Here is a 26732-nt window from a genome sequence, read left to right as displayed (position 1 = left end):
CTAAGGGTTTTCTTCAATTCCAGTTCCCTTCTCATAAACCAGCACTGATCTGAATAACCAAGGTTCTATTACTTGTCACTCAAATGGGAGTTTTAGATCCAGCCTTTGAGTTCTCACCTAAAAAAGCCTCATTTTTAGCACTCGGCGCCCTCCGGTACAGGACACGCAAACAGCCTCAGCTGCACAAGGCGAAGAGGGGGAACATCTGCCCGTGCTCACCTTAAACGCCACCATTTAAGCCCGTAAGTCCAACACTCTCACCTGGGGCTCGTTATGCAGATTCAGTAGAAATAAAGACTGCGCTGAGAGTTTGGCTCCGCTTGATTCAACAAAGCACCTTCAGTCTACACTTGTTACGCGTTTACCTTTCACCAGCAGAATCTGGTATCGGTTTAAAGTTGAACAAACACAAGAATACTTTCCTGGAGTGAAGACTTAAAACGGTGCCAATTCACATTATGTGCTGCGGCGCGTTGCACTGAAACGTATCACAACGAAGAATTTCGTTTTTCTTTTTCCTAGATAAAATCCCTAATAATTTTTCATTTGGTTTTAAAACGCGTCTCTGATCTATTTCAGCCTCTGCGTGTATTTTTTGATTTCTGGACTGTATGTACAAGTGTTTATAGGCCTAGTGGTACAAGTCTGAAATAGGCTGATGTCAAGAGGAGGTGAGCTTGTGAAACAACTGCCGGGTATGTCCCAGAAGATTTTTCTTGAAAGTGTTTAATTATTGCAAGAAGAAAAGCGCATGTTAAAAACACAGACTTTGGCTTTTGGCTACAATGAAACAATTAAAGCTCAAGTTTTTAGCCGCCCACAAAAGCCAAATGTTCTGTACCGATCTTCAGTTGAAATAGGAAAATATGAACCAGAAATGAGTATTTCCAGATGTGGTTACAGACACTTTGTGTTTCCTAGTTTTAACTGCTTTCCCACTTTCGTAATTCTAAACTTTATGTCAACCTTAATTCATAAAATGGGAGGATTTAGGGCCAAATTCAGCCCTGGCAAAGCATGCGACTCCTCTGGAATCAGCAGAGTTAGACCCCAGATATATCAGACCCTCTCCCATTTAACTTCTGCACTTCATTTCATGTGACTGGAACACATCTGAGAAGAATTAAATGTGTTTTAACACCATCCACTCAGTTTATAGAAATGAGCAATATATTTTGTGCTGGCAATACCATCATTGGATACTTGGAATAAACAGCTCAAGTTAAACATCACAAAAAAAGAACATACACTGTTCAGCTGAAGTCAACTGAATAAACCTGGATAGGAAACACTGCTTTTTTTCCTGAAATACACGCTCTTTGCTGCAAGACTGCAAAGACAGATTATCTGCTGGAGAGAAATCCTCATTTCCTTACCATTCTCTATGAATACAAGGGATAAAATATTAGATCTTTTGCTTTTCTTCATTACTTGCATCATTCACTGGCCTGACCAAGCACCTCAATGCCCTCATGAGGCAGGATCATGTTATTATCGCCGCTGTAAATGAGGCCTCAAAGAGACGCATCACTCATCACTGTGGCAACGTACAGCACTAAACTGAACACTAAACCACCTTCCAGTCTAGGGGAAATCTCTTATCTGTGTTCTTTTCTCCTCTGAGTTCTGAACAGATACAGCTACAGAAGGAGGAACAGCCAAAAACTGAATTTCAGTGCCCCCTTTTTCAATCCAGGTCTTGGATACTGCAGAGGTCAACAGATTGAGCTACAGAGAAATGAGAAAAGACCTTCTCATAGTTGGTGTATCCGCCCATGACCGCTGGGTCCACAATGCCACTGAGGAGCATCGAGAGAGGATGGACGGGCAGGCTCCGGTCCCAGCTGTGCTGCTGGACGATGTTGCTGATTTTCTCATTCGTTAGCTCCATCGTTTCGATGGCGTTTTCCAAGGGGCTGATCTCTTCCTGGATGACAAGAAGAAACAGAATAAATCCTCACACACCTCCACTGAATATGGAGTATTATAACTCCTCCGCTATGAATGGCAGCCCAATGGTTTCCAGCAGGGGATTTTGGACCCCTGTGCTAACTATCTTGCCATTCGGAGATGAAATCAGGAATGATCTCACACCTCAACCTGAAGGAACAACAATTTGGGACTTTGCTGCTGACTGTGGGGTACGTTACAGAAATAACCCCCGTCCCAAGCATCATATAGTCAATGCAGAACTTCACTGCCTTGCGTGGAGTTGTCTGCAGAACAGCATGTGAGAATACAAGCACAACAAAGAAGATACACGTTTGCTTTTATCCAAAGCAGAAGTTACTGGTGTGGAACATCCACCAGTGGAAGGATGTTCTAACTGATTCAAGAGTCTTGACTCACCAAGAGATTGGAGGGGATGAGACTCAGCCCACATGCAGAACTCACCGTTGTGATCTGTTTGACTTCAAACCACTTGAGGATGCCAGGAAATGAATAGGCTGTCGTGTAGGTTGTCCTTTCTATCCACATATTCTAGTTAGAGAAGGAAAAAATTCCAAGATGTAAAGAAAATATTGGTCTTGCGATTCAGTTCTCGTCTGCAGTACAGCACGGAACCAGCTTTCCAGCACGGAACCAGCTTTCCAGAACAAGCTGGCATGACTTACACAATGAACTTCACCTTCACTAACTGGGATGGAACCCAGTGTTTCTGGCAACAAACACCACCTGTACTATTTAAATGGTATCTTACATTTTAATAGAAAAACTCCATTGCAACAGGTAAAGGAAAAAAAGTGTGAAGGTGTTGCTTAAAGTGCTACCAACAAAATACATAAGTGCATAGAACCATTTTGTCACAGCACAGCCATCTGGCATCAACAGCAAAGGACTCACAGCAAACTCGTTGTCTGGATCTTTTTCTCCTTTCCTGATGGGCCGGGAGTGTGTGAACTGCTGCACCTCGTTTGCTCTGTAGTAGCTAGAAAGAAGCAGAGGAAATGGGGAGTTTTCTCATGTCTCATCCTCCTTACATAAATGTTCCTGTTTCCTCTTAAAACAACCACGTTTAAACCAGATTATGAAACAAATTTACACAAAACACAAAGGCACTGCACCTTGTGCCCAGGCTAGATGAGAAAAATACAGAGGAAATGGTGAGGGAAAAGGAAAAGCAATTACTTTAAGATCTGTTCAGGAACAGGTTTATCTTTATAATTAGGCGGCAGGTTCATCACAGGCTTCACAATGAAGCACTGCACATCTGAGCAGCTGCGGTTAAGGATGAAAAACTATGGATCCTTTTGAGAAAACAGGAGAGGGAGAGAAATACCCTTCCTGTTTTCACCAGGCTTCTCAAAAATCCCCCATGCTTGTCATGTTTGAAGAAAAATACTTAGTAGTTCATCAACAATCACTGTACTGGAGGCTTTACAGGAGTAAAAACCTGTATGGAAAAGTAAAGCATAAACAATTTGATCTACACGTATAGATTATTTCTGTGAATCACTCGCCAACGGCACTCTGAAGAGGGAATGTTTTACTCGTGGGTAGGGCAGCCCCTTACATCCTTTATTTCACCAAGGGTAGTTCTAACAGTATTTTGAAAGCAAATCCAAGGTCGTCCTGCCCGAGCTGAAGAGCCAACTGGATACCAGCCAAATCCGAGCCCCAAACCGCATACCCACAGTAGATCAAGCACTGAGCCCAAGCTAATATATTCTTGCTCTCAGGAGAGCTTATTAGCTTGGGCTTCACGCCATGCTAAGCACGCTGCACAGCTTCGAGTTCAGAACTGGGGGAAGATGAGCCCGTTTAATGGTGTAGGCATCCCCGAGACGGTGTGCAGCTCAATTAATATCTCCAGTACACTATTAAGAAAAAAAAAACAAAGGAAGAACAAGCCATTTTATCATAAACAGATTCTAAGTAAAAAATAAAACCAAGCAAAACCAAACCCTGAATCAACGGAGGCTAAAAAAGCACAAAATTAAAACAAACTATAGAACCATCAACCCTGCCTAATACAACAGTGATCTGGGCACTCAAACTCATCTTTTCCGAAGGTGTTTGTAAGAGTCCGAGAAGAACCTGTACCAAATCCAAGCAATGCAGCTGCTCCCCTTTATAATGGGGCTATGCCAAGGACCCGGAACCAAACACCCCCAAACTCTTGGAAGAGTTCAGATCTGGATCCAAATTCTGCAGTTCAGGTTCATCTTGAGCCAAAACCGTTAGAACAAACACAAACAGATGCAAAGGAAGTAGCTGAAACAAAGCAGCAATAGAAGAGGCATTTTTTGATACCAAGTTTGGTCTTGAATGAATTTTAATTTCCTATGTGGATTTAGTGCTTGGCAGGATTATTGCAAGGGAAGCATCTGGTTTCACTGCTTGAGTTGTGCCTTTGTACACGGACTTTTAAGGCCAAAACGGACCACCAGATTCTCAAGTTTGGCCTGTATAACACAGGCCAGAAGCTCAGTAACCTGTTTTTTACTGATGTACATCTTCCAGGAGCACACCTGCTAGCGACTGCAAGTCACAAACGAGAATCTGAAGCATCTTCACTAGGTTGCAGTTGGTCATGCTCACAATTAAGAGGATGTGAAGCTGAGCGGTGTGCTGCCTCAGAGCCTGGAGTTCCACCGGCATACAGAAAAAACTAATGAAGAAGCTCAAGAAACAGATTTAATCAACCTAAATAATCACTTAACACTTTGTAAAAAGTGACTTCTACAAGGGAAAAAAATACTCTGCTGGTTCATAAATGCTAGTTAACTGCAAGCAAGAAAAGAGCACACTTCTACTTATATCCTGCTTTCACTGCCTGTATTTTCCCCTTCCACCTAGAGATACCAAACCGGATCACACATACGCTATAGTAGTCAGCACCAGCTGCTTGAGAAGGATGTACAAGAAATCCTGCCCTGCAATCCGTTCAGGTTACACTCCAACAGCAACTCCTTTAACTCCGACAATATCCACCTGTCTCTCTTTTTCAATACATTGACATTCACCATTTCAATTCTGGACGGCCTTATTTTCATGCCTTCAAAGCCCACCCTGGAGCAGTAAGTTCCTTGTTTATTATTGCTGTTTACCAATTCTGTTATTCTAAGAAAGAGGCCAAAATGTCTTAGAACCAAAAGATACACTGTTTAGGAGAAGCCTTGATCTCCTCTCCTGGAGGGGCAGTGCTGGTCATCTTCTCAGCACTAGGAAACTGGGTCAACAGCTTCAGGTTGAAGTCTTCCCGTCGTTCATACTCCTTGCCACGGTAGATAAAGATCTTATTCTGTGGGTAGCAGAAGAGAAAGAGAATTAACACTGAACAAAGCAATGAGAAAGAAGAAACATAGGCTGGAGTGACCACCCAGCAACCCTCAGGAGCTGCTCTGCATACAAGCCTTATTGAACGTGTCCGTGCTTTCTAGCACTCTTAGAACTCACACATTCAACACACACAATATCACTCAGGGCACTGATTAAGAGAACAAGCACCCCAAAAAGTTCTTCAATGCACAGAACCACAAGCTCCCTGCCAGACCACTTATGGTCTGAGTTAACTGAGGGATCTCTCCATGCACAAAGACACAAGTTTTACCTCCAATCCACTCTTGACTCTCTTCAGCTACCATTAATAAGTGGTCAGCTATGGCAGTTTTGCACCATAGACCATGGCCAATTATTTTTCCAAAGTGGCCACCAAGTAGAGGTGGTTTCTGGAAGGGATGGATTCAAAAACACGACCTGGAACTAAAGCCTTTGATGCCATCCAGTTCCCCAGTCCTAAGTTAACATTCTTCTTTTTTATTAAGGTTGGCTTCCATTTAAGGCCAGCGACTTCAAACAATTCCAGTATGAAAATGCAAATGTTCCTTAATTTTAAATAGGAGTTGGGAATATTTTCTAGTGTTCTGCACCCTGCCCATCTGACTCACTTTGTTCTCGTGTTCCAGCCAGCACAGATCCAGCAATGCTTCCAAACAGGAAGCAACTCTGCATTTTAATTCTGCGTGGGACAGGATCTCACTAATGTTCTTGAGCATTGAAATGATCCACGTCCTAAAAATTAGGTTGATTCAGGCTAAAAAGTAACGGGGTAAATTCTTGACAAGCAAAGAATTTTCTAACGGCAATCACATTTCTCAGGAAGTGTATAGGGCACAAATACAAAAGGTTGATTCTGTTTAAGTCCATATAACAACACAATCAGCTAACAAACCCTATCGCAACACGCTAACTTGATTAAAGCTGGTCACACCAAAAATCTGTTCTCTCACTTGTCTCTTTTTATATGCTGAAATGCTTTGAAATACTTAAGGGATTTAGATTTCTCAGTGTCATTCAAAGGAAAAGGAGTTTGGTGTCTGAATTTTCTCGGAAGCTCTGCAAAAATTGTGACTTTTAGGGTACCCACCAGTCCAGGACTCGAGTGCTGAAGAATTCTTACCCGGAGGAAAGAGGGGAAACCCTGACCGTAGTACCCGACAGCAAAGTATTCTGGTTGAGGTCTCATTGCCTTCATAATATTCTCATAAAAAGTGGCTCGTTTTTTCTGAAAAAGAAAAAGTCACCAGCATTTTTCTTTTTAAATACAGTATCTCATACTTATCCATTTACTTGGTTAAATATTTGGTTTGTCTGGGCCAGAAACAACTTCATTTCCTGGTCTGCAGACATGAGAATGATGCCATGTTTTTCAGGATTCCAGGAGGATACTTGAAATCTATTGCACCACAAATTAAAAACAAATATGTTCTGAAGCACAAATGGTGACAAATGTCAGAGAACTGGCAGAAATAAAACTGGGCAGATGATTCTCCAACGAAAGAACATAAAGACCATCTGGTTACATCTTTAACCACTAAAGACATAATTCAGAACCAAGATGATTCTGTAGTTCTGTGTTCATACACGGTAGTTTAATCACAGAAATAACGAGGTGATGGGATTTATGGAGCCTGAAAACACACCATGCAAATGTTACCTTATTGGATCTACACTAAGAATCCTAAACATCTGCACACAATATTGTCGTGCTAATTACAAGGTCAAAATCACACACTTTAAAAAAGAAATACAAAACCATTCTTCTAACAGTAAGCTTTACAAAACCATGGGGGTTATGTTGGTTTGTTTGTCTTTAGCGTAAATGTATTTTGGGCTTATCCTGCTCAACAATATTAATTTAAGCAGTCAGTAGCCTGCTGAAAATGGAGAAAAAACATCTTACCAGGAGATTACCAAGTCCCTCATAATCAAAGACCTTGTTTTCGTACATGTCAGCCAACTCTTTGCTCAGTTGAATGGCTTTTTCCCACATCTCCATGGAGGGCGAAGGGAGGCAGGTGGGGGCAGAAGAGCACAAGCGAAATAAAAGAGTGAGTTAAAAGCGTTCGTTACCGCAGATAGGCAAACAAAAACTTTGGCTGATTTTCATTCAGGCAGCACTTTAATGCACTGCCAACTTTCCCTTAGACTCCACGCTGTACATTTTTTGCAGTGATTATTACAGTCGCACAGCTCTTTTGATTTGTAAATCTGAGAGTGATTTACAAAGCAAGGTTTCTAGTGTTACTCCTGATAGGGAAAAACTGAGGCACAAACTGGTGGAAGGACATGTCTGAACAGCAAAGGAGAGAAGCCCAGGTGGGCTCGTCCTACACCAACACTTCATCCCCTCCATCATCCTTGGGTTTGTGTCGGTCCTAGTAGAACCAACCAACACAAGCTCAGCATCAGCCAGACAAGCCGTACTTACCACAACGCAAAACCCTGACAAAAGCCATTACCCAGAAAAAGAAAGGAAAACACCTATAGTTTTCTCATCTACACACTATTCTTGAACAGGGCTAATTTTTTTCAGGTGCTCTTTGACTAACAAGGAAACAGAAGGATCCAAATATCTCCAGGATGCATACATGCCCTGCCCATGCCAGCACTGTGCTCTTCATTCAAAAGCCAGGCCTAAGCATCAAAGGCCTGTTACAGAATCACGTCTGCTTTTCCCCTTAAAACCAACTTCTGCCAGCTACGTTCTCCAAGCCAAGAATTCACCGGCGAGCTGCAAGAACACTGCAGAGACACTCACTTTGCCTCTGTCAAAGAAGGAGATAATTTCTTGGTAGAGCTTCTCCTTGAGCTCCTGTTGTGAGTAGACGTAGTAGCTGTCTCTCTGCAGCAGGTGAGGGACACACGGCTTCTCCGACCACTAGGACAGAGGGAAAAAAAGAGGCAAAGCTGAAAGAACCGCGACATTCTCGCATGAACAAATCCTTAGAGCAGACAGGCTCGCCTTCTGCAGGATGCATTCCAGACAAATCCATCAGCAATGCAAAGGGAGAGCAAGGAAGGTTTGCAGTGATATAAGTTGAGCTGGCTGGCTGATGTAAAGCAAGAATGCACAGAAACACTGCAGCTCAGCAGCACGCTCAGAATCACAAGTAGCCAGCAGGCAGGAACTTCTTAAACAGCTCCATCCAGCTGCTCAGAACATCCCATTATGCTCTTCCACTACACGCATAAGCAGCCAGAAAGCTTTGGTTAGACACAACGTTTTTTCTATGTTAAAAGTTCATTTTAAGAAGTCATCTGAACTTGTAGCAATTTTTCGAGTCATGTTTAAAAATCACTTTAACATGTTAATACAAGTTTAATTATATATGCAAAGCTGGTGTGATTTTGGCTTAAGATCTTATGCTGAGACACTAACTGAATATGTATGTTTTATTAATCTGTGGAAGACATGAAGAGGTTGACTTAAATCCAGATTAAGGTGGCTTAGGCTAATGTATTTTATACTGTTCACACAGAAGTGGAAAAAACTGTACTATGGACATTTTCTCCCAGTTCACTATAGCACTTTTTTCACCAAGAGTATGTAACAAATTGAGGGTAATAACATTCTTGTTTTCAACCATGCAATTTGCAAAACTGTGAAACTCCTTACTGACCACTACAGCTTCAATAATGCAAAGTCACAGTAAAAAGAAAAAGAAAGGAGTTAATTGTTTATTCTGAGCTGTTTGCACTTCATTTAAAACGCACACCCTGACAGTGGAAACTAGAATTTGCTTTGGTGTAATACCTGGAGCAGCTCTGCATGGAGGAGGAGAGTGTACGCTGCCTCTGTGAAGTTCTCACAGTCTGTGTGCAGGTCTCGGAGCTTATAAAGATACCTAAATAAACAATAAGCAATAGTTACTTGATGGGAAGGACTCCTGTGTACACAACACCAAGAGAAAGAAAGGCTTCTACACAGCTCTATGGAAGGAGACAGCCTACCTGATATAAATGTCCTCTCTTTTCTTCTCCTTGTAAAAATTCTGCCAAGAATAGAAAGAAGTCAAACTTTCATGATTGTGCTAAGGATTTGCATCATCACCTCTAGACAGGCAACTTAAGCATCAGTTTTAGACATTACTAAGATCTTTGCTGACATTTTGCCTGCTTAGGTGAATATATCCCTGCAAACATCCCTAGTGTTAGGTTAGCCTAACCCTAACACTAACTCTAATGCTAAACCAACTCTAATCCTAACTGTAATCCTAACCCTAACCCTAACCAAACCCTGACCCTGACAATAACCCTGACCCTAACCCAAACTGAAGTTTAACCATAACCCTAAACCTCAACGTAACCCTAACCTAAGCCTAATCCTAATGCTAAGTCTAACCCTAAAACAACACAAGGTGGGGCTACTATCCCCTCTAGAAAAGGGGTAAGGCAAAGAGAGACAGTGACTGTCCAAAGCTACACAAGCTCTTTGCAGCAGAACAGGGAAATAAGCCCACACTTCCCAAACGATCAGCTAGCCATCCTTCCTGCTTGTATTTCAGGGCCTCAGATTACCAGGTGAAAAAGGACCAGCTACATCACTTAATTTTGAGACTGCACGTCTTTGTTTTATAGCTGGTAGCCTGATTCAGGCCCACGATTAACCAGAAACGGCATCAAGAATTACTGAAAATCCTTCAAAACCCACAAAAGCCAGGTTGGTAAAGCAGCACCCGTATCGGAACCCCGTACCAGCACGTTGACAGTGCAGCTCATGCGGTTCTCCTTGCTCTCGTCGTGCATGATGGTCCTGTAGTCCAGCAGGTTCTCCAGCAGGCTGCTGACCAGCCAAGCGAACACCTCCCCGGGCACAGACAGGTATTTGTGCTTGCGACAGTGCTCCAGGAGCCTGCAGGTACACCCGGAGGGACAGAGGGAATACTCAGTCATGGTTCTGAGCCGTGGTGATGAAACTTGAGTGTAAACCACCCAAACAGCCACTCAAACAGTCAAATATGTTTCACTGCCTCTCTGTTCACTGCAGGAGTGAATTAGGGTTTCTTTGCATTAGAAAAATAGCCAAAGAAGAGTCGATGTTTGCTATAAAACTTACAGTTTCTCCAGCAAAATCTTGTATTGCTCGTCCCCTCGGCCACCTTCCACTTCCTGGTCCAGCTTGGTTATCAACTCATTTTCAAACTGAAAGGCAAAACCCCACAATTAAACAGACGGCAACTCTAAAGAGTGTGGTCTGAACACCACCAATGCTTGTGGCTATTTGTTTTAACTGCCTCGCCATCAGACACTGGTTTTACAAGCCAAGCTAGAGGACGCTTTCATTTTTGAAGCAGAATAAAAATGATAAGAAGCCAAGATGAGGACATTGGAGCAAAAATAATCCAAGTCCTTCCTCTTGTCCTTGAGTCACTGGAAAGTCCTGCTCTGGGGTAATTCTGCCCCTTCTCCCCCATCCATGAGCTGCTCAGTTTTGCCACGATAAAGCATTCTAGCAGCTGGCTTACAGATGATAATGGTCATTTACTCACCCTAAAGAAAGTGAACTACTACCACCAGTTAAGGGCAAGTCACAACTCTCTGGCCATCATTAACACTTGCGCCTACTAATTAAAGCAACTTATAATGCAAGAGAGCCAAGTTCTGTGTGATTATCTGCCTGGCCATGAAGATATGCCCTGTTATGTGCAAGCAAAGAGGGATTAGTCAACATGTAAGCAACCACACAGTGTTAACACTTGACCATCCAGTAATTTTCTTTATATAATTTACATTTACAGCCAAAGATCTTGGGGGAGTTTATACTGTTACTATAAATATAAATAGACATTAATTTTCAGAGTACTCTCTTAGGGTCTCCACATTGATTCACAATTTAGATGTGCGTATCCACACACCTGCAAGCCCAGAAAGGTACGAAAACAGAGGAATTCATTAATTATCAGTGTCATGCAAAGGTACAGTCAGGGACAGAACTGCAGAGCCCTGACTCCTACAAACCACTTAATGATAACGTCCCAGAGTTCTTGGCAAAACACTCGTTTTGTGTGAGCTTTTTTCATCTGTTTTGGTTCTGTTTCAATGTTCTTTCCTCCTGCTTGCGCAGTGAATGCTGCACAACATCTGCGCCGAAGAGCTCGGGCTCCCTCACCATATGGAAGTTTCTGTTCCCGCTGAAGTTAAACTCGCACTGCATCATGTCGAAGAAGATGGGGATGGTTGCTTTGCGCAGCTCCGGCTCCGGGACCAGCGTTACCTCCAGGATCGGCCCCACCATCGCTGGGATGAATTTTATTTTGTGGGGACCTGCAAGAAAATCAAAGTCAGACGCACCCAAATGGCAGCATTTAGATATCCAGATGTTTCAGCACATTATTCATATAAAGGCCATAAACCACATTCTGACTAGAATGCATATTTTACATGGATAATGGCTACTTAGAGTTAACATGTTACAGCTCCAAAATTCAGAAATAGTCCAAGAACTGAATTGCATGCGATGCTGCAAATCACAAAGGCTCTCTGAAAAATTCTACTCTTGTCATTCATATGGCAGAACATCCTATACAAGGAATCTAAGAAATTAGCTCAGCAGCTGATGTGAGAAAAGATCAGTTTTTACAAGCTATTCACAGAAAAAATAAGAGATTTTGTGCTCTCAAACAGCTGAATCTTAAGTGTATTTCCCCACATTAAACATGAGCGGCTTTTATAAAGAAATAAAGGATCCGAAACCCAGTTCAGAGCTTGAATAAAGAGAATTCTTTAGCTGGAACTCACCCAGGTTATACCACATATCTCTTATTTTGAAGCCAATCTCTTTCCTCATGTCCCCATACCTAGAAAAAAGCATTAGAAAGAAAAAGCTGAAAAAGTCCTATGCACTAAAATTACCTTTGCAAAGTGGCTGAAGAAATTTAAAGGCAAACCCACCAAATCTATTACCCTCCCCTTAAAAAAAATCAGCACCCACAAACCTGCATAGCCAGGGCACTTATAAGCAAGGGGCCTCGCAGACTGCAGTCCTGCTGCTTCACACAGTTCTACCCAGAATTTTGTGGTATTTAGTGTTTTCCCCTAAAGCTTTAACTGCTGACATGGAGAGAATGCAAGAACCAGGCTTCTTAAAGCCCTCATGGCAGCAAAAAGATGACAAGCATTAACTATATATGCCCTAATAAAATTTTACATCAAGATCTACAAAGATATTTAGGCACTTGGTTCCAGCTCAATGCAGGAGTAAAAGCTCTTTGGTGTCTTTGTGAATTTGGCCAAGCTACTAAAAGCTACTACTACAAAAAACAAAGAGAGGGGACTAACGAGTTGCAGGGCTGTTAGGTCTTGCTTACCTACCTTACATTATTCCCGAGGAATCGCATAAGGTATTGCTTTGAAACTATGGCAAGCCTCCTGTTACAGACCTTACAGTGGAAAGAGTATTTTGGCAAGGTGCTTAAATTGAGCTCAAAGAGTTCAGGATCTGTCTGACCAGATTTAGACATCCACAGTGTAAAGACCTGATATTAATATCTGTCCTACTCACCCATCCTCCCTTTATTGCCACTCATTAATCAAGCACTCCATGGCATGTTTAATCTCATTCTGAGATTGGATGGGGTATGTCTGGAGCAGGACAAGTGAAGCTGCTTAAAAGCAAAAAGGCCTGGCAACCTTTAAAATGTAAACTCACTTCTTGATAATTTTGTTGCGTTTGGCTTGTGAGAAGGTCTCCAGCTGGAGGGATTCGTGAGTGAGAAAGGCCACTGCCAAATGGAAATAGTTATTCCAGAGCTGTGGAAGAGAAACAAGTCTAAAACAGGAGAAGACAAAGGAAAAGCACAACCGAGCATCCACTATTTCATCCCTCACTGGTTAAGCACAGCTCGGCCACAGTCAGCACGCTGCTCAACCCGACCTTGCAAAGACAAGGATTTGCTTGTGCTTTCTTGCTGCACTAACCGCAGTTCAGAACTGCTTTGCATTCAGTAGCTTTGCTATAAAAGATTATGGACGTTTTCCATGAGCGTGCTCCTCATTAACAGATCTGTTAACAGTGGGGTTTTCCTGCCTTTCAGCACAGGGGCCATAAGAATTTCCAGAAACGATGGAATTATTACCTGGAGTTCAAAATTTGCTTGGTCCAGAAAGAAGCGGTTGAGTACAGAGGTAAATTGGTTCACCGCCCGGAGGAAAACCCTGGAAGAGACAAATAACATCAAAGAAAAGGTGGATCTTGAAAAAATACTCTGTTGATATTGTCGGTGTGAACGTTAAACTCTGTATCACGGGCAGCAGGTTCTGGCCATGCTTTGCTACTTAGCACAGCAGAGAGATAACGAGCCAAAGCCACTCGAGTTGTACAGACTGCCTCAAAAAAGCCAAACAAAATGCACAGCAGAGACAGGAGTGAACCGGGGGAGTTCTAGTGGACAGGCCAGCACACTAAGCCCTAGACCACGTTTCTGTCCAACTGTAGCTGTGTTTGCCATGTGGTTCCCCCAGAACAGAAACCAAAAAGGCTTCTCTGATTTAGGCTGCAGTAGACAAGTGACGGGAGGAAAGGCAGCATGGTTTCCATTGTGTGCCTTTGGGCAGGAGAAGAAAGAGTCCCAGATTCTTTAACTGAAATGTGCAGGCACTACAATTTACTGAAATCTACTTTAAATCACCCTGAAACTGTAAAAAATAAGCCTATGTAACTCCAATGATTTGCAAGCCTGCTTGTGTGAGTCCCTCTCCTTTCAGAACCAGAAAAGCACCAAAGCAGCAGCAAGACTTAAAATAGCAGCAACTATTATATTTACCTGCTCTGCATCATATTCATGACCATCCAGTCGGATGCATAGACATTTTTTCCAATCAGATCCTTAAACATAATGAATGTTTCCATCAGGAAGTCCTGTTGGAAAAATAAAACCATCGGGTTGAACATGGGAGTCTTTTATCTACATGAAATGCAAATGTTTGTAATGGCATTGATTAACAACTGCATTGATCAGCAATCAATACACTGCACCTCTTAAGAAGGATGTCTTATTGTATGGGTATATTCCAGTAACTACATTATTTCTGACATCCCATCCATTCAATTACAGAAGGAGAAATAATTTCACAGAACATGTTGATGTGTTTAATTAAATTTATCTTTACTGTTTTGAATTAAGCTGTGTTGGAGCGAGTTCTGGTGTGCAAGCTGGCTAGAAAGCAAAACCAATAGTCGAGGATTTGTTTCCCAAGGTCTGAATGATGACAACGTAACAGCCCTATGCAGAGGGAACAGAGTGCGCTATCAGCAAGTTTGCTGATGACACCAAGCTGGGAGGAGTGGCTGACACGCCAGAGGCTGTGCTGCCATCAGAGACCTGGACAGGCTGGAGAGCTGGGCAGGGAAACATTTAATGAAATAGAACATGGAAAAGTGTAGAGTATTGCATCTGGGTAGGAACAACCCCAGGTTCCAGTATAAGTTGGGGAATGACCTATTAGAGAGCAGCGTAGGGGAAAGGGACCTGGGGGTCCTGGGGACAGCAGGGTGACCATGAGCCAGCACTGGGCCCTTGTGGCCAGGAAGCCAATGGGACCTGGGGTGGGTTAGAAGGGGGTGGTCAGTAGGTCAGAGAGGTTCTCCTGCCCCTCTGCTCTGCCCTGGGGAGACCACACCTGGAATCTTGTGTCCAGCTGTGGCCCCTCAGTTCCAGCAGGACAGGGAACTGCTGCAGAGAGTCCAGCGCAGGGCAACAAAGATGCTGAAGGGAGTGGAGCATCTCCCGGGTGAGGAAAGGCTGAGGGAGCTGGGGCTCTGGAGCTGGACAAGAGGACACTGAGGGGGGACTCATTCATGGTTACAGATATCTAAAGGGGGAGTGTCAGGAGGATGGAGCCAGGCTCTTCTCGGTGACAACCAGTGACAGGACAAGGGGTCTCTACAGATACAAATGTACCTGTGAGCACTTAAATGGATTGTATTCTCTACAAAGACAACATTTGAAAATAAGAGGGACACAAAGAAGGTCACATGAGAAATTACCACCTTGCGAAGTTCACTGATAAAGAAAAAGTTCTGTTGAGCTGAACAGCTTGCTCTAAAGAATTGGCAAGAGACATCGCTGTAGAGAGAGAAATGGGCATTTGGTGCTGCCTCAGGAAAAATCCTCTAAGCATTATTAAATCAGAGCCTGATGGAAGGGTTTGGACTTGACAAGGGGCACCTTGAAGGTATCAATTAACTTATAATGGTGTTAAACAAACCAAGTAATGATGCAGTGCCAGGACTGAAAATACCAAAACACATAAACCTCACAATAAACAAAAAAAACCCCAATACACCCAACTACTGTAGCAAAACAAAACGCAATGTTCTGTTGGTATTAACAACTACCGCACCACCACAAACACAGCCTTACTCCTGTAGATGTAAAGATTTATAAAGATTAGATTACAACTTGATATTTTTGATCAGGATCTGTTTAAATGAAACACAGGTAGTTTTAATGAGAACTCACCCTCTTGATACATCTTCATGCAGAAGCTTTATGTGTATACACAGAAGAAATATCCTACTATTCTAGCCAGAAGATGCAGAAGCATGAAGCAAAACGTCTTGCGAGCATTTTCCCCTCTCTTGATCTCACTGTATCTCTTTGTGATCCTGTTCTCTTTATCTACTTCTTTCTACTCCTTTTCTCTCCTCTAGAGTTTAATTAAAAGCTTTAGTCTTGCTTGTGAGCGGAGCTTCACTCTGAAGCTTACATTTTAGGAAAGCTTTTAAGCACCTGCTTAACCCTACCTTCAACCTGGCTTACAACGGTTGGGCTCAACTGCTCTGCAATAAGGAGAAAAGATTGTGAATAGAGGCCCACTCAATGTAAAATCTGTTTCAGTTCTGGTTTGAACCCATCAGGTTTGAATTCCATCAGATTTGTTTTCCTAGCTCTTCCTCCTCAGATGCAGGATTCCTACACAAGCTTGCTGAAAAGCTTTTCGCTCATTTACTTGAACACAAGCAAAATTCCTCAATGTACCTGGCTTTTGTTTTGGCTTTTGGTTTATTTTCCAGAAAATTATTTGGCTAACATACAAAGCAATTCTACAACTAGCCGAGGAGTTCCCTCCGCAGTCAGTGCAGGCGAGTGGCCTTTCAGATGCGGTGACACCAACATGTGTGTCCTGTAGGTGGCCACGTTGCTCAACAGATCACAAGCAATTCCAGGGAACGAGAGATCACCTTGTCAAGCCAAATTGATGACAAACCTCTTCTTGTGGGTTTTGATCCGGCTTTTACAGGAAGAACAGAACTCCAGGCTCTTCCCCAGATAGTATTTCAATAAACAAGCGCTTCTAAGTCACAAAACAAAGAGTACGGGGACAAAAATAGACAGAACAGGTGCTGTGTCACACTTCAGAGACTTAGAGAAATTCTGATTTTGGTTCTGACTTGTTCTGGGCAGTCTGAGGAAAAACCTGCACAGAGTTGTTAATTCTGGGGGCCTCAACCAAACCAACACCTAATTTTCACCTGGATTCATATTGGAAGTCTTTGGGGACACAAATTTGATGCAGTTTTAACATGGAAGGAACTATTTGCATTGCTGCCCACTAAAGCAAGACTAAAGCTTTTAATTAAACTCTAGAGGAGAGGAAAGAAGTAGATAAAGAGAACAGGATCACAAAGAGATACAGTGAGATCAAGAGAAGGGAAAATGCTTTTCCTTTTCATCTTCACTCACTCTTCTGGTTCCTGACTTTAATTGCACAGACTTAAATAGTCATTAAACGTGTTTTTAGTCAATGACACAACTGCTTTTCTCAAGCTCTACTGAGTCAGCACCATCCACTGTGCATTCCCAGCAGGGGCGATGTGAATATATCCCCAGTGGCTGTGGCATTAGGTGCCCATAAGTCATTGCTGACAAACAAACTGAACACAGCAACTTGAAATGACCTTTCAGAAGCAAGAGTGTGATGTGTTATGGACTGAGCCAACCCCCCAGTCAGGCTGACTTACAATGATGTCCTGCCTGGTTTTGAAAGTATTGATGTAATGGTTGTAATGGAAATCTTCCATCTGCCTCAGGATGGCTGTCATGCAGGCCACAAAAATACCCTAGAAGAGGAAAAACAAAACATCTCACTTTTTTCCTGTATTGAGCACTGTAAATTTGAAGGCTGGTATATGCTGTCACATTTCTGCCTAATCAAATATCGCTGATCACGATCCTGATCATTATGTCTTGACATCAGTCTGACTGTTTAGTCCTCTACCCCAAAACGTCCAGCTCTTGATATTCTCGTCTTTCTGTACATGAAGTACAGGGCAAATTAACACATACCAACTTGGTAACAACGTCTAATATACCACACAGGAGTCAGAAATACCCCTCGGAGATGCCTCATCCTTCAGGATTTAATCCTATTCAGCCAAGGTGACAAAAGAGCATTTTTTCAGGAAACACTCCTTGTGTATTAGAAACTGCATTGAAACCAAATTCTCTATACACAAGGGCCCAAAGGAACTTGAAATCACAGCCAACTGTGACTCGGTTCAAACTGCCGCTGGAATAGGACCATTTGTATCCTAATACCTGGTCTCAGAAAACCACCAAAAGCCACGTTTGAGTGGCACAGAAGCCCTGCAGGGAACGGAAAGATGATTTCATAAACCATTGCTGCACACTGACATCTCCCAGGAGAATAAATTCCACTATAACAAATGGTGAAGTAATAACTGAAGCAAGTAAAAGGCTCTCACTATGTGCGGAGACTGTCTGCTCATTCCAATCACCGTGCGGTTTATTCTCCTCAGCAGGCGTTCCATGATCAGCTGGATGTGGGCAGCAGTGGGACCCTGGGGACAGCCCATAAAGAAAATCTGAGGCAATTCTTAATGTACACTGTTCTATAGAGTGCTCCCTGTATGGGAGGACTGTCCTCATAGTGGTTATTGTCATTAGAGGATGCAAAAAAGGCGATTTAAAACACATGAACAATCAATTCAAATACTGTAGGTATACGCTTGGTGAAGAGCTAGCAGAATGGATATATATCAGCTTTGTTAGCTCATCCTGGCATAGCTAAACCAAAGCTGCTGTTTTGATTTGGCTTTGTTTTCCCTAAATAGCTCTACAGTTCAAACTGTTCTTTTCACAGCAACTTAGAATCAATTTCCATGACTAATGTGGCAACTAACTGTATTCTCCTGACCGTTATCCCTATTTCTCAGCAGAGAAAATGAGAAACCAAACACTTTTATGACTTGCTCCAAATAATTCAACAAGCCGCCAAAGTAGCGGGGAATAACATTTTGGTCCCTAGAAAGCAAAGCAATTGCTTTTTGTACTGTAGTGATAACCACTAACTCAACCTTTCATAGTTGTTTTTTAGACGTAGCTACTCAACGTGCAAAGAGATTACAAGAACTACTCAGCAACGCAACACAACTGCTGTAAACATCATTCTTTAAGGCATAAGTTGAGAAGAATGAACCTTAATTTGCACGCTCGACAGTTGATGCTCACCACATCTTTGCGATCCAGGACTTCAAGAACGCTGCTAAGCAGCTGTGAGGAGGCCTCGTGGTCAGGCTTGTTTGAATTGTCATCCAACTGGCCACTCAGCTGATCTATGAGCAGCGGTAGAAGAGCATCTCTGCATTCTAGAATAGAGAACAGAGCACCACATCTCATTGGTCTCAGCAAGATCTTCAGCATTCAGTATACACAGGTACCACACAGTAGCTTTCAGCTCAACACTTTATCCTAGACACCAAAACACGCTTAAATCCACTTGAGAGACCACTAACAGACTAGAGAAAGTCATAAAAGACCTGGAATTTTAAGTATGGCATCAAACAGTACCCTGTCAGCTTCTGCTTCTTTCTAAATCAACACACTGGGTGAGGATCCTGCATTTGCTACTTACCAGACTGTTTAAACAGGTCACTCTCCACTATCTTGGTCATGCAGTTGAGCTTCTGTCGAACCAGCTGGTTGTCGGGAATACTTTGGATGAACTTGCTGAAGAGGACACTGGGGTGCAAAGCACAAGGTAAGCGGACGGTCAGCACTGTCACCCAGAATTATTCCACCCCACACTGTCCTGCATCCCAGCAAGTCAAGCAGTTTTGTCACTGTGTGGACACGTTACCTACAAGTGGTCTCCAGGCAAATTATTATGGAACCCTAACTTATTTTCAAGAGACTTAGCACAGGGCTTTTAGTATAACTAAACAATAATCGACACTGGCTTAAACATCTTAAAATAAAGCTTGCATCCCAAGACACACATAAAAGCTTATAAATAGGCAACACTATCTGACCTCCAGCGCCAGCGTACGATGATCCTACTTACTTTTCATACAAAATGAAAGCAGAATCTTGCAAAGCTTCAGCAGACCGCTGCTGATAACACTGAAACACTGCTATATACAACGACATAAGTGTATCCTTCCAGATGCCCCTTTCATCAAGAGTGATGACTCATTTCAATCTGAGATTCCATTAAATTAAATTCCATGTACATTTGCTGTCTGTCTACTGGTTACGAGCAAATTACTTGTGTCAGAAGAAGGGGGCATGGTTGGGAGGTTCTGGGCACCAAAGAGCAGAAACCAGTGTCATGAATTTCCTGAATAAATACAAGTGTTGATTTCCTGATCATGCCTTTGTCACACAGAATCACTGTGTGATTCCTTCGCACTCAACTGACTTCCTTTAAAGCCCTGCAAGTGCTTCCTTATATTCATGCATCATCACGTCATGATCAGAGTGGCTGTTCTTAGGAAAGTTTCCAAAATTCTCCCCAATAGATGAGCTGGACTTGGAGGACAAACAAAGTTAATACAGTTACCTGAGCTCAACAGGGTCAAATACCAGTTTGACATCATTTATGATGCTTGGCAAATACTTTAAAGCTGCACCCTGCAAGAAATTAAAAAACAAGGACATGAAAGACACGTGGAAAGTGAGACTACCTAGTTCCTTCTAAAAGGATGTGAAGTCCCTCTGTGATGTTCTCTGGCTGCTGACAGCACATACTCTGACTGCATGAGAATCAAAGCTGGGCTTTAAATCACCCAAGTGCTAATGAAAAGTTTAGAATCAATCTTTCCTTCAAACGGATAAAAGCACATTGGCTAGAAGAACTGAAATACAGCAACCTCAAGGCCTCACTGCCTTCAACAATTTAGCAGCCTCATTGCAGGGCTGCTCTGCTCCTCCTCAGAGCATCAACAGAAGGTTCATGATCAGGCTGACATGAGAAAAAGAAGGAAGTATAAAATCTAAGGCACATTTAAAACTAATTTGTTTTTTCATTACTTTCATTCCCAGCATCATGTTGATTTTTGCAGTGGTTTAACATTTCTATCTCCATCACCCTCAAGCATGGTGTTCCCGGTTGAAGTGTCTCCCACACTGCAGCAGATCACATCTTCAGGCAAAGCTCTCACCTTCATTTGATAAACTTTGGGGCTTAAATATTCCTTTCCTGTCATACACAGTTCATTAAAACAGACGTTCAGAGGTGCTGTGATTCATCTGAATGGGTTTTACGTGGCCCAAAGCTTGTGCCTTTTTCTGCCTTCCCCTTCCTCCCAAAACCGTCTCGGTTGATCTAATAAAAAATATTAGCCCTCCCGGCAAATTCTACATACCTTAATCTTGACAGCCTCCTCTAAAGGCCGGTCCATGAGGACATTGAAGGAGAGGAAGAGCTTGCGTATTGCATCATTAAATTCATCCCCATCTTCACTTTTCCCATAAAACCTACAAAGAACAGCAAGAGCTAGTTAGACACATAAATCTAAGCTAACAGTGTCAGAGCAGCTGAAAAATTATTTTATCACAGAATTCCAGGATGTTAAGGGTTGGAAGGGACCTGGAAAGCTCATCCAGTGCAATCCCCCCATGGAGCAGGAACACCCAGATGAGGTTACACAGGAAGGTGCCCAGGCGGGTTGGAATGTCTGCACAGAAGGAGACTCCACAACCCCCTGGGCAGCCTGGGCCAGGCTCTGCCACCCTCACCAGGAACAAGTTTCTTCTCATATTTAAGTGGAACCTCCTGTGCTCCAGTTTGAACCCACTGCCCCTTGTCCTATCATTGATTGTCACCGAGAAGTCGTTCCATCAGTTTCCCAGGGATGGAGGTGAGGATAGAGGATATCCTGAATATCCCCTCCAGTGGTGCTGACTGGAAGTAACTTGGCTGACTTCCAAAAGGAGACATAAGGACGGTAATGACTTTGTTCTCACCTCAGGTACAATATTCGCGACTGAACAATGAATCGGAACAGGTACTTCAAGGCTTTCAGGGCAGCAAACAGCAATTCTGTCTTGCTGGAGTCATCAGCATTTCCCACGTAACAGTTCAGTACTTTGGTGAGTTTCCTTTGGAAACAGAACAAAAAAGGAGAATAAAGATAGACCCGGCTGAGTTTCTGTGTAAGTGCAGCTTCCCTATTCCAGAGAGGAACCACAGTCTAACAAATACATATGGGACAGAGGTTCCTCTTCACAGCCTATTTCCTTCTGAAATCTTTGGCTTCATGGGATGCCAGATTTTTATAACCAGTTCACAAGTTCTCAGAACCCTACAGACTTGTCTATGAATTCCTGCTCCTTGATCTGCTTTTGTTCTTCCCCAAAATGAAGTGTTCAGGAAGCTGGAAAACCCATTTCTCCCAAAAGCAGCCTGACACCTTCTCCACGTGTTGGCGTTCCCACGTGTGGAACACAAAGTTCCCCACTGAGCGCTCTAAGAATGGGGGACAGAAGCTGCATAAACACATTATGAGTATCTGCTGTCTAGTCTCTGCCAAATCAGAGGATCAGCATCTTCTATGAGTGCTTTGGCAGCTGATATTTGGGTAAAATCCCTTTCATTACACAACTCACAGCACCCAAAGCCGTGGGTGAGTGACAGTCAAGCATCCAACAGCTCTTACATTTGCGTAGTCTACAGGTTGACTGAAAGCAATAAATTTTCACACGTATCTAAATAAATTCCGCACATCAGCTTCTTCCTTCCCTGATAAAATACGACTAATGATTATGATCTGAGTTTTTTAAATTGCTTTGAGTTCCACAGATCAAAACGCCACAGGGCAACAGAATTACTCCCATTGTCCATACCCCCTCCACTGCAAATTTCTTCCAAACAAATGACAGTCTACGTGAGAGATTTTCAATATCCTAGTGTATTCTCATGTAATCTGCATGTTTAAACCCTACCATAGCATTTTGCCCTGTTCTGGGGCCTCAGTGTGCCTGGCTGTAGGCAGCTGGTGGAGGTGAACTCCACTCTTATCTCTGCTACCATCAACCACAATGTTGCTCGTGCTGTTTCAGCCACGTCTGGTTCTGCTTCTGCTCCCCATGACCCCATTCAAACACACCCCTAAAACTGCAGCCTGGAGCATACAGACTATTCAAACCTCCTTCTGCTTAAAGTATTTTGGGGTGGATTGAAAAGGCTGAGGCAGATACTGGCAAGACAAAACATTTCCATGAGCAGCAATAGCCACCAGACCACACTTCTTATACATTTGTGTTTCTTTATCAAGTTCCAATGACACCGTGAGTGACAGCCGGGGGTTTGCGGTTTCCAATACTTACGCATACGCCAGGGTTGCACTGAAGTGCTTGTAAATATAAGTTTCAAGTACAGGGTTGAAATGCTGGAACTTGATGTCTCCAATCAAAGAAATAATAAATACCTGCCAAAAGTTCAAAAGGAAACAGATGTACAGAGCCACTCAACCTCTAACTCCAGCATTGAGTCAGTCTCTAATTGTAAGTCATTTATTCTGCTGCGTTATTTTTGTTTTCCTAACAGCATTAATGATACAGGTAGTGTTATTCATATTCTAATAGTGACTAAATACTGTGGTGTGCGCGACTAAATCACTGTTCGGAGAGAAGGCAGTGACAGCAGCATTTGGATAGGAAGTCTTAGAGATAAAGGGACCTACTTCTTAGAGCAACAACACTGACACAGGGACTAGCACTGCTCAGTCTATGCACAAGTTAAACGGGCACAGAGCTGCTGAAGTGCATTCTTCAGAGCTAAGAAATGACACTTTTCAAGCTAGAACTTGAGATTCTGATCATTATACTCAGAGCAAACGCTCAGTCCTATTCCTACAATGACACGTATTAGAGCCAGAACATTGTGTCCCCCTCTATTGACTCCCCCCACCAACATCAGCTGGATTCATCTGATAAATTGTCTCAATGCAAGAAGTTATCTGAAGAAATTACTGTAAATTATGTAAATGTTTATTACTGTTCTCACTGTAGTCACTAAAAAGCTCAGTGCATATCTCAGTCCTAGCTCCTGAAAATGCCTTAGGAACTGTTTAAATATAACTTATTTCTCAGAGCAAAATACCAGTCACTCACTTGTAGGAAGCAACAGGAAGAGATGGAAAACGTGGCTGAAAAATACAGACTCTAAATCCACAAAAAAAGACTCACCAGTGCATCAAACACAAGGAAGTCATAGGTTTCATTTTCTGACATCTCCATCATGATGTTGAAAAGCGCATCAAGGGTGTCTTGCAAAAACTAGAAAGGGAAAAAAATATGTTTTATATTCTACTGTCTTACTATCTTGCAAGAGACCTGCTAAATGCACTGAATCCTATCTGTACAGTTTAAGCTTGCACTGTGTCAAATCAACCACGTCCACTGTACTAACCCATGACATTTTACACAAAGATGGGTCTGCACTGACACAGCATTTACTGTAGTTGTTCAGCAGTTCAGTAAAACCCTGACCTTGCATAATCCCAAAAGATCCACACTTGTATCTTCTATTTTGTAAAGATCCAAGGAAAAATTAAGTCACTTCTCCCTTCCCAACCCTGTAACATTTGACTTCTGTAATTCTGGTGAATTCCACTAATGAGAGCTCTTGGGGCAAAGTATTATTTTTGTTCTGTTGCTCAGCAGCTACAACATCTCTCCTACACTGTGGAGAGAGCTTGTGGGTAGAACACAATTAATTAGGAACCTTAAAGGTCAACATCAAGCCCATACAGAAGTGTCTGCATAACGAGGAGACTCAAATCTCTGTGCACACCTTTACGATTTCTCCTCCTTCCACCTCCATGAGCTTCCTCAGGTTGTGAGCGATGTTCTGAGAGTTCGAACGCCAGTTCAGCAAACCCAGCAGGTCAACTAGCAAGGACAGAACATCAGCAATTAGAAACAGATTACAACACCACAGCTGACTTCATGCCTGCAGAACAATAAAGAACAAGTACTAGAGGTTATTTTTAGGATCAGCTTATAAGGAAGAGTCACGCTGACGTATACAATATTACCTTGAGATGGTACTTTTGTCTTGGCAAGACATTAAGGTTCACTATAAATGGAAGCTTTGGTGTAATTTGATAACGCAAGGCATTTGGTAGACAATTTTGCAAGCTCCTCATTCACTCAAGAGGAGGTATCTCAAGCTGGGAATTTTATTAGAGCGCATGACTTTTCTTACTTATGCTTGTATTTACTTTAGAGCAGCCTCTTGGAGATGGTTCTTGAAGTGAAAACTGAAACCTCTTGTCCAAATTACATTGAGCTGCAAAACTATTTATCACAGTTCTGGGACATCCCAGGTGGGCACAAGCTGGGAGCAGCCACACAGGTACAACGTGACAGAGCCACACCTGGGGTTATTTTCACGTTTCTTTCCCAAATTCTGAGTATGCTACACCAAGAGCCTGTCACTGATGGGTGCTGTTTCTATACATGCCGACAAACCTGTTAGATTTAACATGGGTGGTTTGGATAAAATATAATACAATGGCTTCATAAACATTTTTTATAGCTTGTACTGGCAACATGATGCCAACAACGCTGGGATCAGGCTGCCATTGACACATGAAACAAGATTAAAGCTGAAGCACTATGCCCACACATGCTGCAACACCAAAAGATCTGCATAAAGAAAATGTGTTCATTACTTCAGATATACAACACAACACCAAACGCAAGACCTACCATTCTGGGTGAGTTTGGTGGAGCAGATCAAAGTGGCAATCTGGAAACTGTCTTTTGTACTATCTTTAGTGGGTGTGAAGTTGGCTAAATGATGCAGATTTTTCCCCGAAGGAGCCTCCTTCTCCTCCATCTCCATTTTGGTACAAGGAAGAGTTAAATAGCATTTAGCGTCTTCCATTTTCTTGTTATCGCCCTGTGGGTTGAACACAGCAAAGACAAGGGTTACCCTGCACTGAAAACATCTCATCTGCGGAGCCACTTCAACACAGCCAGCCAGAGAGGCCTTTAAATGCCTTTTCACAGCTATAGTTCTTTACTCACGTTATCTATTTGCATCCCTAACTTTAGTTGCCCCTGCTGCCAATGAACTAAGCTCTTTACAGAGTGATTTGAAGCCACAGAGGTTTGTTTTTGCACCCCTCACTTTGTAGCTTTAACCTACACCACACTCTTCCTATTACTGTGATTAAAGCCAAGGGAGTTGTTTCGATTAAACAAAAGTGAAGACTGCAAGTGCCCAACCCACCTTATACACAATCAAATTGTGTTTGCCGTCTTGCAGCGTTGTTCCATCTGCATTCATCAGCTTCACAAAGCCCATGCCAAAAGCTCTCTCAGACTTATCCCTAGCTGCAAACAGAAATCTGTATTAGGAATTGTCTTATTTATGCCCATGCACTCCATAATGCGGCTCTCTAACTATGTGCAGCTCCTTTATTTAACAGCATCACACAATTATGCGATGGCAGGAGCAAACTCTGTGATCCTCAGCAGAAAGAACTAAAGAACTCTTCTTCCCCTCTCATCTCAAGGCACTTAGTAGGTAATCTGCAACTACACAGAAAAACATCCTCTCTGAAGCATCTCTTGCCACACAATTTTAGTGGCTGTGCTGCTACATGGACATATATAATTGTATAGATATGCTGGCTGGGATTATGCAAATCTGCTTGTGAGGTCTGGATGTGTAAGTATCTCACTGCATCTCCGAGCTACCTTAAGAGAATTTTTTGAGAGCCTTTCAAGGTCTTAGTGTCATGTTATTGATCTTATTTGGGGGCTCTGAAGGTGTTTGATGAAACCTCTGGCTACAGCACTCCTGCAGATCTTATTTGCCGATACTTACACTCCTGTGATGACCGATGACGGAAGGTGAACCTTAAGTGGCAACGACTGACTTCTTCTATGGCAATGGACACCTGCACATGACAACACAGTGAAACATGCAGCACCAGCAACCTCTATCTCCAGTCAATTTACAGGACGTTCTGTTACAGATGCAGCTACCCATTTTAAATTAGGTCTGCTTTCTACACAGAGGAAGCAAGACTGTAAATTACACACTCTTACCTTTACGGTTTCATACCAGCAAGGTTGCTTGACTTGATAATAAACAACAGACTTATATTCGGAGACACCTTCATAACCAGCACCAGGATGGATAGCTTTCTTTGGACAAAAAGACAGGGGGAGGAGGGAAAAGGGAAA

At 42.7% G+C, this 26732-nt stretch overlaps 1 protein-coding gene across 1 annotated transcript in view; it reads right to left on the bottom strand.

The window, feature by feature from the left end:
• The window catches only part of DOCK5 (dedicator of cytokinesis 5), a gene marked incomplete at both ends in the record, with an annotated part of 64080 nt that overhangs the window by 8209 nt on the left and 29139 nt on the right, over positions 1 to 26732 (bottom strand). The window contains 31 exons of the mRNA XM_080360182.1: positions 1751 to 1927; positions 2395 to 2481; positions 2845 to 2929; positions 3130 to 3211; positions 5104 to 5245; positions 6404 to 6508; positions 7187 to 7276; positions 8045 to 8164; positions 9041 to 9131; positions 9238 to 9278; positions 9982 to 10138; positions 10343 to 10428; positions 11396 to 11550; positions 12025 to 12083; positions 12935 to 13035; positions 13362 to 13440; positions 14049 to 14143; positions 17249 to 17347; positions 17993 to 18088; positions 18759 to 18895; positions 19162 to 19268; positions 20089 to 20159; positions 20894 to 21005; positions 21495 to 21629; positions 22857 to 22957; positions 23718 to 23807; positions 24325 to 24422; positions 25245 to 25437; positions 25771 to 25874; positions 26371 to 26443; positions 26595 to 26693. Of these exons, the coding sequence (XP_080216308.1) occupies positions 1751 to 1927; positions 2395 to 2481; positions 2845 to 2929; positions 3130 to 3211; positions 5104 to 5245; positions 6404 to 6508; positions 7187 to 7276; positions 8045 to 8164; positions 9041 to 9131; positions 9238 to 9278; positions 9982 to 10138; positions 10343 to 10428; positions 11396 to 11550; positions 12025 to 12083; positions 12935 to 13035; positions 13362 to 13440; positions 14049 to 14143; positions 17249 to 17347; positions 17993 to 18088; positions 18759 to 18895; positions 19162 to 19268; positions 20089 to 20159; positions 20894 to 21005; positions 21495 to 21629; positions 22857 to 22957; positions 23718 to 23807; positions 24325 to 24422; positions 25245 to 25437; positions 25771 to 25874; positions 26371 to 26443; positions 26595 to 26693 (3267 nt within the window). The remainder of the gene's footprint in view (positions 1 to 1750; positions 1928 to 2394; positions 2482 to 2844; positions 2930 to 3129; positions 3212 to 5103; positions 5246 to 6403; positions 6509 to 7186; positions 7277 to 8044; positions 8165 to 9040; positions 9132 to 9237; positions 9279 to 9981; positions 10139 to 10342; positions 10429 to 11395; positions 11551 to 12024; positions 12084 to 12934; positions 13036 to 13361; positions 13441 to 14048; positions 14144 to 17248; positions 17348 to 17992; positions 18089 to 18758; positions 18896 to 19161; positions 19269 to 20088; positions 20160 to 20893; positions 21006 to 21494; positions 21630 to 22856; positions 22958 to 23717; positions 23808 to 24324; positions 24423 to 25244; positions 25438 to 25770; positions 25875 to 26370; positions 26444 to 26594; positions 26694 to 26732) is intronic.

The sequence above is a fragment of the Nesoenas mayeri genome (genome assembly GCF_963082525.1).
Source record: "Nesoenas mayeri genome assembly, chromosome: 27".
NCBI lineage: Eukaryota > Metazoa > Chordata > Aves > Columbiformes > Columbidae > Nesoenas > Nesoenas mayeri.
Note: the sequence above shows the minus strand (reverse complement) of the source record. Positions and strands in the feature narration are given on the sequence as shown.